Source organism: Myxocyprinus asiaticus, chromosome 22, assembly GCF_019703515.2.
Source record: "Myxocyprinus asiaticus isolate MX2 ecotype Aquarium Trade chromosome 22, UBuf_Myxa_2, whole genome shotgun sequence".
NCBI classification, from domain to species: Eukaryota; Metazoa; Chordata; class Actinopteri; order Cypriniformes; family Catostomidae; genus Myxocyprinus; species Myxocyprinus asiaticus.
In genome coordinates this window covers 3356847-3371384 of record NC_059365.1, presented here as the reverse complement: position 1 = coordinate 3371384, position 14538 = coordinate 3356847, and the positions used below count along the sequence as shown (strand labels likewise).

At 38.3% G+C, this 14538-nt stretch overlaps 1 protein-coding gene across 3 annotated transcripts in view; it reads left to right on the top strand.

The window, feature by feature from the left end:
- Nucleotides 1-14538, top strand: part of LOC127413197 (Kv channel-interacting protein 1-like) — a 62307-nt gene that overhangs the window by 39347 nt on the left and 8422 nt on the right. The window contains exon 1 of one of the 3 annotated variants that reach the window (XM_051650078.1): nucleotides 236-404. The exons of the other annotated variants lie outside the window; for them this stretch is intronic. Within the exon in view, the coding sequence (XP_051506038.1) occupies nucleotides 347-404 (58 nt within the window). The 5' untranslated portion in view covers nucleotides 236-346. Of the gene's footprint in view, nucleotides 1-235; nucleotides 405-14538 lie in introns of those variants that run through there. 3 annotated transcript variants of the gene reach the window in all.

The following is a 14538-nucleotide window of genomic DNA, read 5'->3' as shown; positions in this document are numbered from 1 at the left end:
GTGAAAGAAAATATGAAGAAGTGATAGAAGTGTAAGAGAATGAGCAAATGATTAAGAATGAAACAAGATGCAAAATAAGAGAATATATGCCATGCAAACATAATAAAGATATGAACAAGTGTGTTAAGTGTGTGAGAAAGAGAGAGCGAGAGAGATAGGGTGTGTAAGGGAGGGGTACAACGAGAGAAAGAGAGAGCAGTTGGAGGCGAAAGCTTTAGAGTTGGGAAAGAGGGAATGAAGGGAGGACAAGAATATAGAGAGAGCGAGTGACAGACACACACACACACACACACACACACACACACACACACACACACACACACAGGCTTGTTTCCACGGTGACAACATGGGGGCGGTTGTTGGCACATTGACCATGCAGACTAGACAGCGACGACCATCAAGAGGTAAAACATGAACTCAGTCTGTCTTTCTTTCTCTCACACACGCATGCAAACAGGTAGTGAATGAACTGAGAACTTCATTTATATCAGACGTACACTTATTTGCATGCTTGTATGTGTGCATGCATGTACAGCCTTGAATAACATGCATGAATGCATGTGTTTGCGAGTACAGCCTTGCATTTAATGCATGCGTGAGTGAGTGTTTTGTGTAATCAGATGACACGCACGTTGCACTAAAGTGCAACAAGTGCCGTTTGACTGACATTAAACCCTCGCGCACAGATGCGTGTTTCTACCCTGTAGCAAAGTCATGCAATACAGCCACACACATTACACGACTGATGTAGATGCGTTACAATAAAACGTTTATTTTTATGCGGAGTGAGTTAACAGGTCGTCTAAGAGGAGAGTTTGCGTAATAGCCTGCGTGTGTTATACTTTTGCGCGAGACTGGTTTATGTGAATATTGTTGGGTCATGTATGTATAAATGTATGTATGGGTGTGTGTGTGTGTGTGTTGGCCGCACATGCCATGTTATTTATTACTCTACTCACACACTCACTCTCTTCCTGCCTGTTCCCTTGGAAGCACTGTTGTCATGGTAACGCGGGGATGGTAGTTTGGAGTGTTTTTATGTGGACGGCTGAAGGGTCCCGACCTGTCGCTCACATCCGAGAAGGTGAAAGACGGAGACATGGCAGACTAATGGGCACCTGTTGAGCTCTTTGTCTTCGACTGCTGACGTGTTCTCCTCCTGTTCTCATTCTGTTCTCATTCTGAATTTGAATGAAGTCTTCAGTCTCTGCCTGTAATGAATGAGTTTGATCTGGCATCTCTGGTTTTGAGCCACAGGTTTGCCTCTATCTCTGTCTGCCAATTATGAAGACTTGTGAGGTCACTCACAATGTTTAATCTTGTTTAATCTTTGGGTACATCTGATGCTTATAAAGTGCAACATTGCCCGCCCACTTTTTCAGCCGTTTTGAAATCACACAGTGCATAATATCAGTTCAAATTAATGCAAAGTAGAAAATTATATTCATTGCATACTCTTAAATATGTATACACTGTGTATCATATCAAACATTTAGAAAAGACGTTAGAAAATTAGGAAAATTTCAGAAAATTAACATTCTTACCTGCTCATCTGAAATGCCTGTTTCCTCACCCTGAAAAAAACAACTGATAATTTCTATGGACACCTTTAACATCTTCACTGACTCCACATATGACTCATGTGATATATTTCATGTTTTATAAATTCAAATGAAAGTTTTGTGTGGGTTACAGACCTACAGACCGAAATTGCACATGTTGTCAGCCACTGACTGTGTCTAGTGAGAACATAAAGTTTTATTCCTGCAGGGGGCGCTTGACGCTCTGAAACCGAATCCTCCATGCATCCCCATTTAAATCTCAGATCTTTATATCCCTTTGGAGACATTTTACACTGGATAGTTATTTTTTTATAAAAACTGATAATTGCAAAGATTCATACCTGTGAATGGAAATCCACCTCAGCATTATCTATAAAAACATTTTTAAAATTCCTCATCCAGTAATAATAAACCACTATGATTGGCCCATCCTGGCCAGCGCTGAGAAAAGTAACAGGTACCACGTGACACCGCTGTCTATGTTAGAGCGAGATTGCGTGACATTTGTTGGGCGATACCAACTCGTACAACGGAGAGGGGGCCAGGTCTGATTATGACAGACTCACAATCATGCAATTGCAAGGTATTTTAGGTGAATTATTTTCAGTGTTGATAAAAAAAAAAATATATAAACAAGGACAGATTGCATGATGAATTTTGCAGTGTCACATGCCACTGTGGTGGATGCTTTTTCCTTTCTATCAATTTCTGTGTCAGCTAAAGGAAATGTAACCCATTCCAGTTTTGTCCTCAAGGGGGCTCTGTAGGCCTACAGTCAGCAAGGTCGCATGTGTTTTAACAGAACAGCCCTTCGATATTTTCTCACTGCTCATCGATAGCCTCAGTTAGTAGTAAATCAAGAAGCAAGATAAAGGCAATGTTCAGGATCGTTCATACCATCGGGAAGGAGGAAAGACCACTCTCGAATTTCAAGTGGATGAGCGAGTATGTTTTAATTACTCACCACCACACACACAAATTCTCCAGAAATAATAGCATGTAGTTTTCATGATGTTCTTGAACGTGCAGTCTTCTGCCGGTGCGAACAGAACACCAGACTAAAATACCCAGACAGTGTTTTTCAGCTTTGCAACGCTGCTACTATTTGTACAGCATGTGACATAAAGAGCGACCAGTGTAGTCCGATTCCCAAAACAAATTACTCTTGAGCCAGTTCTTTTTAGAAAATCAACAAGAGCATCAGTCAGAGCTGACTGAATGAATCTGACTAAATAAACTGACTTCGAAATGAACCAGTAACTGTTACTGTTACGTTTATGGCTCATGTGACTTACTGGTTGTTCTTAAGATAACATGTAGTTTAAAATAAAATATCTAAACTAAATATAAACATTTACTTTTTAAGCAAAATAATGAGATATCAGTTCACTTTTGAATGTGTACAGTATTGTTTATTAGTCACTCCACTTGTAAAATGCAATTGTTTGTTTTTTATTTTATTAGGCCGGCAAGAAATCGCATTGAAATTTTTCAGCAATGTTGATGATTATAAGGATAGAAACAAAATTTTTGGTTTATTAGAAAATAATCAGATACACACTCTCTGAGCACTTTATTAAGAACACATGTACAACTATGCGATTATTTAGCCAATTGTTTGGCAGCAGTGCAGTGCATAAAATCATGCAGATACGGGTCAGGAGCTTCAGTTAATGTTCACATCAACCATCCGAATAGGGAAAAAAATGTGATCTCAGTGATTTAGACCATAGCATCATTGTTGGTGCCAGATGGGCTGGTTTGAGTATTTCTGGGATTTTCACACACAACAGTCTCTAGAATTTACTCAGAATGGTGCCAAAAACAAAAAACATCCAGTGAGCGGCAGTTCTGTGGACAGAAATGTCTTGTTGATGAGAGAGGTCAACAGAGAATGGCCAGACTGGTTTGAACTGACAAAGTCTACGGTAACTCAGATAACCACTCTGTACAATTGTGCTGAGAAGAATATCATCTCAGAATGCACAACATGTCGAACCTTGAGGTGGATGGGCTACAACAGCAGAAGACAACGTCGGACACTTTATTAGGACCAAAGTGTTCCTAATAAAGTGCTTAGTGAGTGTATACCAATATATAAATAGTTTAAGAGTGTAGGGAGAGCGAGTCCATTAATTCACAGTACGTCATGGGAGTAGGCTGTCACTGCAGAGCTCATGGTAGGCCTGTCTTTAGAATTTTATAAGTTATCTTTAATAATCAGTTCCCCTATGAAAACAAATAAATGGGATTTTTACTTCAGAAACCATACAGTTGCACTCTATACTAATACAAACTTTTGTGTATGATGTAACTGCTTGTGGGTGGAGCCCCATCTCTTGGTTTGCAGGGGTCCCATAGATTTGCAGGATGCTATTTGTTCACATACTAGTGGTTTTAAGTCAGTAAAGGCAGTGAGTGAACCACAGTGTTTATATTTTGTGTTTATTGCAGTTTTAGCTGTGGTTTTGGACTGATAATGTGCATTAATGCTGACGTTGAGAAGCATCATGCATCTACAGTTTATTCAGTGTGTGTTTGCACAGGTTGTGTCTGGAGGGTCTGATCTTAGTATGTGAGTGTGTGCTTTCAACCAGCGGCAGTGGCTTTTTCTCTAGTGAATATTTCAGATGCCTTCAATTGCACACCCACACTATGCTTGCAGTTACGTTTTAATCCCCCTCAGACACACACACACACACGCACATGCACACACACACACACACACACACACACACACACACACACACACGCACACACACGCGCATGCACGCTCGCATGCACGCGTGCACACGCATGCACGCACACACACACAAAGTTCCTTCATTACAAGTGTTATTGAGTCATCCTAGATGTTGGTGCAGCTATGAGGACTCTCCATAGACATAATTATTTTTATATGTACAAACTATAGATTCTATAGTAACCCTAACCCTAAACCTAACCCTCACAAAAAACTTTCTGTATTTTTACATTTTCAATAAAACATTTAGTATGTTTAATAAGCAATTTGAATTATGGGGACACTAGAAATGTCCTCATAAACCACATTTATTGAATAATATCCTTGTAATTACCAGTTTGTAACCTGAAAAAACAAACCACCCACACACACACACACACACACACACACACACACACACACACACAAACTCAAGTTCCTTCATTACAAGTGTTGTTGAGTCATCCTAGAACAGTGTGTGTGTGTGTGTGTGTGTGTGTGTGTGTGTGTGAAAAACATTGGACATTATTCATGAAACATGAGTAGATGTAATGCTGCGTAATTTGTTCATTCTTATGTAAATTGTTCCATTGAATTTAATCCGTCAACTAACATAATGTTTATTAGATACAGTTTACACAGAAATGCGTTTACACTTTTATCATATGAGCATTTTCTGTATTTTATTCTCTGTTTCTCTTCATCCTATAGTTTTGTTTGGACACTGATGGAGAACTGCAGTAGAAGCTGTTTGAGTGTGTGTGTGTGTGTGTGTGTGTGTGTGTGTGTGTGTGTGTGTGTGTGTGTGTGTGGGCGGGTTTGGGTGGTTTACGAGGACATTTTTTAGGTGACAAACTGGTAATTACAAGGGTATTATGCTCAGGGGTTAATTGTGATTTCGGAGGTGGGGGAACTCTAAAATCGGGTTATGTCGCAACACATTTATTTAAGAGTCTTTGGTCAAAGCGTGCCTACTTATAAAGGACATATAAATAATTTGTAAATAATCTGTTTTGAATTAATAGATGTTTTTGCTCATTATGTGTTTTTATTATGTTTTGCTGTAAAAAGTTGTGTATTGTTTAAAGTCACCATCAGGGTAATTAGTGTTCGCTTTGATGACGTTTCTTTATTTCTAAAGTTTGAAGTGCTAGTAACCTACACCACCATTTAAGTTAGACCAACTATTTGGTCTCTTGGTGGAGCTCATACGTGATCTATGTCAAAATATAGATCTGCTTAAAAATATTTTGTATTATATTATTTTCAAGAATATTGATAATTATGGACAGCTATACTTAAAAATTCAAGTTTATTGAACTTAATGATCATTGATATTTTTGAGTTCACTGAACTTTTTGTATTAAGTTCATGGAACTTAAGATCCAACTTGAATGGTTAAGTTTGTAAAACTAATTTGCCTGAAGTTGAGTAAACTCAAAAATGCTTTGTAGCTGGTTGCCTTACTTTTTAAAGTTTACTCAGATTTTTACAGTGTAATAAAGTTTAATAAAATACATGGGTGTCTAAATATGGATTTATTAATAGGCCTGTTTGGTATGTAATTCATAGAAGTTTTTTTCTTTCAGATGAATCGATTTGACTGGGATTCTGTTTCAATGATTTGTCTATCATTATTTATGTCATTATTCAACTTAATTGTGAAAATACATAATTACATGGAAAATTTGGTTTAGTAGAAAAAATTAAGAATGATATCACATGTGTTTTATACATTTGATAAAAATCAGATGACAGCTGGGACAAGTTACCTTCTTGCCCTAGGTTGGGAGTCAACTTATAAAACTGGCTAAATGTATATCTAATGTTACAATTTAAAAGTAAATGCACATTGTTCTTAACAGGGGAAACAAACACCTTCTGCAAGACTACCTTTTACTCAAATTGTTATTCTGATAATATAATTGGTAATGAAAACATTTGCATTAAATTATAAGTGTTTAAAATTCTCACTATAGAAGCATTTTCACTATAGTTAATCCCACTGTATATTTGCTAGAACCCCCCCCACAAAATAAAATTAAATGCTGAATCAACAAAAATGGAGTGCACATCAATATATAAATAACAGTGAAATCATTTACAGTGTGTTGGTCGAGTGGTCTTTTGTTCTCAAGTTGTAGGCCTGCACCAACATGAGTGTGTGTGTGTATCTCTTTACAGTTAAAGAAGGAATTGTCTGTCCATAAGTTCATACAGTTATTTCTGAATATATTTGTGTGTAAAGGTTCTTTTTGATGATGGTTGTGCATGCAAAAAGTTGACAGTTTCCCCTGGACACGCTTCAATTATTTATATGTAAAACATGAACACTGTAATAGCGCACGGATGCACACTTGTATGCACACATATTATAAACAGGCTCTGTGTTGTGTTGTCATTTAGAAGCTGTATATAGCTTTAAGGAAATAGTTGAAGTGGAACACTGTGTAATGCATTTTTACACTGCTGGAGTGATGTGTGTGTATGTGTGGAATTAACGTTTGTCTTAATAATAATGTGTCAAGACTTGATTTGCGCAGTGCAATTTTTCATACCACTTTTGATAGCAACCATTTGTGTGGTTGTATATTCTCTAGATCTCTTGCTCACTCTCTCCATCTCTCTCTCTCTCTCTCTCTCTCTCTCTCTCTCTCTCTCTCTCTCTATTAAAAACGCAGCTCTTCTCAATTGCTATGTTAATACAGATTATGCTAATTCAGATTATGCAAACCAGCATTTTAAACCAGAGGATTACTGTGATGTGTGTGTGTGTGTGTGTGTGTGTGTGTGTGTGTGTGTGTGAGAGAGAGAGAGAGAGAGAGAGAGAGAGATTGTGTAATTCACTGAGAAAAACCTGAACGATGAGTCACTGAGAATGAAGAACAAGTCTTATCTGCTATACAACATGTATGAAATGTTAGAAGACATGGTGTGATGCAGTATTTTCTATTGCAAGTGTTTTTTTTAATTTTATGTATTTATGATGATTTAATTTAGTCACTCATGTGCTGCTTATTGCTCTTGTGGGTGTTTGTCTCCATCTAGTGGTCATTTTAAACGAATCATTGCAGATAGAAATTTGTCAACCTACTTTATGTCAGTAAAAACTTGCAGAGTCAGTCTTTGAAAACTCAGAACTCAGAAAGGCATTCTCAGCAGATCACTGAATTCTCGAGTCACCATGGAAACAGACTAAGAAGAAAGGCGTGCCATATTTCAGTGACGTAGAACATGAAGTTTTAATGACTGCAAACGAGCATTACTTCATTTTCACTCATAATAGCGGTAGGAGCTGCATCGGTTTAGGACTGAGAGTTTGCTTAACAGAAAGTATACTGAATCATTGCATGAATTTTTTAAAGAATCAAACTATAAAATTTTACCGTACATGTAAAAGCTTAATTCAACACTAATATTAGACCTCTCTCACCTACATTAATGTTTAATAGGTCGACCAACCCGATCTCATGAAAAGTCGTATATAATTTATGAGTTGGCTATTTCGTATGGTCTCGCATGATGTTGTTCGCATAAACTCGTACGACTTCACGTGCAAATTCCCAGATGTATAATATCCTAGCACGTGTGGAGACTCACGGGTCATTCCCATTTCACTGCCTGTGCTCATGACCACGGACGTCATTCCCCTGTCTCTGCATGTGCTCACGGCATGTGCTCATGGCCACAGAGGTCATTTCCCTGTCGCTGCCAGCACTCCCGGCCATGGAGGCCATTTCCCAGTTGCTGCCAGCTCACGGCCATCCGGAAGAGGAGGAGAAGGAGAAGGGCTCCTACTCCCCAGTCGCTGCCAGTGCTTATGGCCACAGAGGTCAATCCCCTGTCACTGCCTGTGCTCACGATCACGGAGGTCATTCCCCTATCACTGCCTGTGCTCACGACCACAGAAGTCATTCCCCTGTCTCTGCCTGTGCTCATGACCACAGAGGTAATTTCCCTGTTGCTGCCAGCACTCCCGGCCACGGAGGCCATTTCCCAGTCACTGCCAGCGCTCCTGAACATGGTGGTCGTCAACGAGCCTGTCCAGTTCCCCGAAGCTGTTGACGAGCCTGTCCAGTTCCATGAGGCTGTCAACGAGCCTGTCCAGTTCCCCGAGGCTGTCGACGAGGTTGTCAAGTTCCCCGAGCCTGTCCAGTTTCCCAAGCCTGTCCAGTTCCCTGAGACTCCCATGGCTCTGCCCCTCAAGTCTTCCACGGCTCTGCCCCTTGAATCCTCAGCTTCCCCGGCCTCTGAGCTCACTGAGTCCCCCTAGTGCCTTGACCTCAGAGTCCCCCTAGTGCCTTGACCTCAGAGTCCCCCTAGTGCCTTGACCTTAGAGTCCCCTGAGACGCTTCGCCTCCGGCTCGGTCTCCCGACCCTCTGCCAGTTCCGTCCTGGTCTCCCGACCCTCCGCCGGATCCGTCCTAGTTTCCCGACACTCCGCCGGATCCGTCCTGGTCTCCCGACCCTCCGCCAGATCCGTCCTGGTCTCCCGACCCTCCGCCAGTTCAGTCCTGGTCTCCCGACCCTCCGGCAGTTCTGTCCTGGTCTCCCGACCCTCCGGCAGTTCCGTCCTGGTCTCTCGACCCTCCGTCAGTTCCGGCCTGGTCTTCCGACCCTCCGCCAGTTCCGTCCTGGTCACCAGACCCTCCGCCAGTTCTGGCCTGGTCTCCTGACCCTCCGCCAGTTCCCTTCTTGGAGCTGCCTCCCGATCCTCTGCCAGTTCAGTCCTGGTCTCCCGATCCTCTGCCAGTTCCCTTCCTGGAGCTGCCTCTCAAACCGCCGGACCCCGCTCCCTTCCTGGAACCACTTCCCTGGCCACTGGCTCCGCCCTAGTCTCCTTGGTCTTCTGGTCAACCGCCTGATCTGCCCAGGCCATTTTAAACTTGGGAAATTTGCCCTAGCGGCCATTAGAGGTCACTAGGTGTATTTAAGACTTTTAGTTTGTGATATCCTGTTTCCCTCATGTTCATGTGTCTTGTTCTCGTTGATTTATTATCTTGTTAACTTGTTATCAGTTCTGTTCTGTTATTGGTTCCTGTTTAGTAGTCTTGTTATCTTGTCATTAGTTAAATCTTGTCATTGGTTGTCTTTGTCATGTGTTTCCCTTGTCAGTGAATTTAAGCCCTCTTGTTTGCATTAGTCCCTTGTCGAGTATTGTTGATTGTAACCCTGTTTTCTTGTCCACTTTATCCGGTTCTTGAGTCAAGTCGTTTATGTTTGTTTTGTTTTGGGTCATGTTTTGGATATCAGCACTGTAAATAAATCTGCACTTAGGTTCACAGTCTGTTCTTGTCTTCATCCTGCCAGAATGTTACAGTGTGTGTGTGATGACTCATGCTTTGTCATAGAGTATGGTTACAGTGGTTACTTTTTTTTCTTTAAGGGAACATGGACCACAATGCTATGTTTTTTGTTGTTGAATGTATTATGGTGCTGTTTTGATCCACAACCCGTAATATATAATTTCCACTCTTTTTCAAAATATGCAGAGACACACACAAAGGCATAAGTTGAGTTGACATTGTTCTTGTACCTAGAAGCAGGACTCACCTGGGGCTATAGTCTCACCTATGAGTGTGAAGCGCACACACACACACGCACGCACACACACACACACACTCATTGAATAGAGAATGCCTTTTAAATTCAGTTGATTCCTGAATTAGAATTGAGGTTGCAAGTAGGATGCAGAATAGAATTACTGTAAAATGGAATGAAATTCAAAGAGATTTGTGTAACTGCTGAGTTAAGTACAGTTAAGTTTTAATAATACATTTCATTTTCAGCATGAATTAGTAATACACATGTTATTATACAACATATGGGACAAAGTTATGCAAAGATAAGGTGGTGGACATTTTGTGGTGCTGTATGGCAAAATAAAAATAGTTTTGATAGCTGTGGTAAGTTTTTTTTTTTTTTTTTTTTTTTGGACAGAATGTAACTTAGTTTACAGAAATATGTCTCAGTTGAAATTGTTTTTTTTATTTTTATTTTTTTTTACAAATTAGGTGAGAAATTGCCATACAAAATATGTAAATAATTTTGCATTATTTTGTCGCAAACATTTTGTGACTGTTTTGAATTTCTTTTAAATTCAGTAAATTGCTCTGTTATTGCAATTAAAATTCCAATTCAACATCCTGTGGGGTGTCTAATTCAAATTCACACTCTTGAACTGACAGGGAGTGTATATGCATTCTTACCTGCCAAGAAAAATTCCTAGTACTTTTTAATCCAAAATCAAAAGAAACAAATAAGAATTATGTTGTGTTTAACACTAATCATTAATTAGGACCACTTAAATGTTTTTATTAATGAAAACCTTTAGATTTAGAGAGTAATGGTGACTTAATTAAAACTAGTAAGAATAGTAAAAACTTAAGCTTAAGTTAAGTAAACTATTTATTTATTAATTTTTTACAATTTTAAATAACTATTAGTATTTACAGTGGTTCTCCCATGGCAATTTCTTTCATTTTCACTGATTTAAATAAAGAAATAAAATAGCATATTTTTTACTAAATTACAGTAAACAAATGACTGTGTTGAGGTAGTGAGAATCAACATTGAAAACTATGGGAATAGTAAAAGTTAAAACATCTATGTGCATTAGATGTTTTACTTTAAGTGCAAAGTAAAATGTATGGAAGCCCTGAACCGCATTGTAAAAAAACATTGTCTAAGAAATAATTTTTTAGAAAAAAAATGTTTCTCAAAAGAAATTTTTTTTTCCTCTCAGAAAATGTTTTTTCCTCTTAAATAGATTTTCTCCTTAAGAGGCAACACATGAGAATGTTTTTTTTTTTTTTTTGCTTGATAGCTAACAGTTAGCATGCGGTACCAGCCAAAACAGCGCCAACCCGCATCTCAGAATAGCGTTCTGGTGATATTCTTCTCTCCACAATTGTTCAGAGCGGTTATCTGAGTTACCGTAGACTTTGTCAGTTTGAACCAGTCTGGCCATTCTCTGTTGACCTCTCTCATCAACAAGACATTTCTGTCCACAGAACTGCCACTCACTGGATGATTTTTGTTTTTGGCACCATTCTGAGTAAATTCTAGAGACTGTTGTGTGTGAAAATCCCAGGAGATCAGCAGTTACAGAAATACTCAAACCAGCCCGTCTGGCACCAACAATCATGCATGCGATTATCTAAACAGCCAATCGTGTGACAGCAGTGCAGTGCATAAAATCATGCAGATACAGGTCAGGAGCTTCAGTTAATGTTCACATCAACCATCAGAATGGAGAAAAAATGTGATCTCAGTGATTTGGAGCGTGGCATGATTGTTGGTGCCAGACAATTATTTGTTTGATGACATTCACCACCGGGAATATGGATGCTGCTATTGATAATGTGATTTTTTTAATATGTTGTCCCGCTAGATAGATGTCATTGCCTGTTTTTTTGAGAGTGGAAATTTTTTTTTTTTTTTGTAGGACATAGGCATAGGCTTAGTAAGGCACTAAGACACCGAAAAATAATTTTTTCACCTAGTGACAATTTATTTTCACAGTGTGGTTCAGGGCTTCAGATGTGCTTAATGTGTCTTGATAATAATGTAAACAATGTAAACAAATCTTAATTTTCCAAAATATAGGTTGTATGTTCTTAATGCTAAATATAATTTAAAATTTGTTTGTAATGATTTGGAGTTAAATATGAGCAGGACATTTTCTTCACAGGTTTAGTGAGAATCACCCACCACTTCAGAGATGGTACTGCTTTTGTACTGGGACAAATATGAGCAAAAGAAATGTGTCAAATCTCTAACAGTGACAAAGTAACAGAGGATAGAGATAGAGAGAAGCATGAGAGAAGACAAATAGGGAATAGACAAGGGAGCTTATGTCAATAGAGAAGGTCAGAGAGAGAGAGAGGTGTATATAAAGACAGATGCTGAGAACTCTACACAATAGCAGAGCAGAAAGAGTAAAGAGACAGAGAGAGATGGAGAAAGGAGAAGGAGATGGACTGCACACTTTAGCAATAGTCCTGCTGCTGTGTGGAGCTCTCAAACTTCTGCACACACTCGGACTCATCAGCACTGAGGGTGAGACACATACACACACGCAACACAGTTTCTCATTACATTTATAGTCAGATTGCACATAATACATTTTTAAAGGAAATAGCTTATGTCAATGAGACGTCTGTTGCACAACACATCTGAATTTCACTGATATTTTGTTGCTATTGTTTCAGAGCAGTGTGTCTTTTAAAAGAACAACAGCTGAATGTGATTCTGAGAGAAATGTCTGGTAGTGAATTTAAGTGATACGTATCATATTTGGAGAATTAAATTTAACTTGCCTCTGCCAGAGCATCTTATTATTGTGCTTCTGAAATCCATCTCTCTGCAGGAGAATTACAGTTTGAATCTGTCAAACAGGAACACAGGGATAAAGACATTCATATACATAATCATATTAAAAATATAAATAAAGGGAAATGCTGGTACTTTAGCTTTGCAATCGTGTTTTTGTGCATAGATGTATATGTTCTTGTGAAAGTGCAGTAATGTATGACTCTGCTAAAGGACAGAGTGAGGAGAAGAGCAGCCTTAGGCACATGACCTCTGACCTCACCTGTGTGTGTCCTTCAGAGCTTTCACTCTTATCACCCTTAACACACACACACACACAAAACACACACACCTGTACTAAGTATGTATTTTAAACAAACTAGCCATTATTAGCCATTTCATATCATGCAGCTCTATTGTGGTTGTGCTATCATTTCTGTATGTTTAAGTTTTCTGTATTAAGTTGCTGAAACAAATGGTTGAATACTTCATATCTATTATGTAGGAAAAAAATGTCTCCTGACTGTGGTATTTACGACAAATGAAAAGATAAATCATCTCATCTTCTACACTCAAAAATGAAGTCATTGCCCTTACTTAATTAAACTGAGTTTCACTGAGCCAATATAATTAGTTGCATTATGTCAAATTAACAAAATATTAAACATCATGCCCAAAATGCATAAAATAAAACTTAATTTCAGTACTATTTTTATCTACCGAGTCCCATGCAAAGCATGCGGATAAATGGAAATCCCCTGCCCAGTTTCATCAATACTACATTAACACCACAAAATGTATTCAGGTTGTCCCAACTCAAAAGGATTAAGTAAACTACCAATTTTACACATTTAAATGGATAGAACGCAGTGAAGTCAAGTTTTGGCTAAATGTTCTAGAATTGTGTTGCTTTAGTTCATTTTAATTAGGTAAATTGAACAAGTTGCAAAAATTCAAGATTCATCACATACTTTGCATAAAGAAAATGAGTTTTTAACCCCCTAGTAGACTATAATAAATATTTTATACCATCAAATCAAAGTGCCAAATAAGAAGTTGCGGAGGTGAATTTAAAATATTTTGGCTGAATATCTATTTGTTGTAAGTTTTTTTTATTTTTGTATGATATTATTTTATGAGGTATTGTTTTTACTTAATTTTTTTTTAATTCTATGTATTGATTTTATTTAGTGTTACATTGTTACAATGTTTTACATGACATTTTTGTATTGGGTTATTATGAGTTTTATGAGTATAGAAAATGGTTATGTATTGTGTGTTTGTGCAGCATTATAGAGTTCAAGTTCCCTTTGGGTGTTTGCTTGATTAGTAATTTGCTAGTTTGAAGGTTGTGTTTTGAAGGTGAAATTCAGTTTTAAAATAGACTTTCTTAATAAATTATCCCAGTCTTAATGTGCGCGATCAGCAGGGTCCGAAATGAAAGTTGTAGCTGAAAAAAAAATTACCAGCCTGTCAGAATTCTTAATGGCAATTTATTTATTTATTTTTGCATTTTGTAAGCTCATTTTACAGAAATGAGAGACAAATAAACGTTTAAAAAAGAAATGCTTTTTATTTTTATTTTTAATGAAATGTTTAATTGCCAGATAGCCCATTTAGAATTCTTTTTCAGATTATTCACTAATAACAACAAAGCTAAAATTGTATTTTAAACTACATGTTGTCAAATGAACAACCAGTATGTAACTCTCACGAGTCTCATGAGCCTTAAAGGTGCTGTAAGCGATTTTAGCCATTCTGGAATTTCCACAAGCTGAGCTGATGGATTAGCCACGCCCCCTCTTTCCAAAACCCTTCACTCCAAAGATACTAAATGAGCTTGATTGACACTGACATCAAGCAAAAACTGTTGTCAAAAACAGAGCAGCAAAATAGCGCCATCAACTGACAACTGTTATGAACAACATGGCATAAAAATGG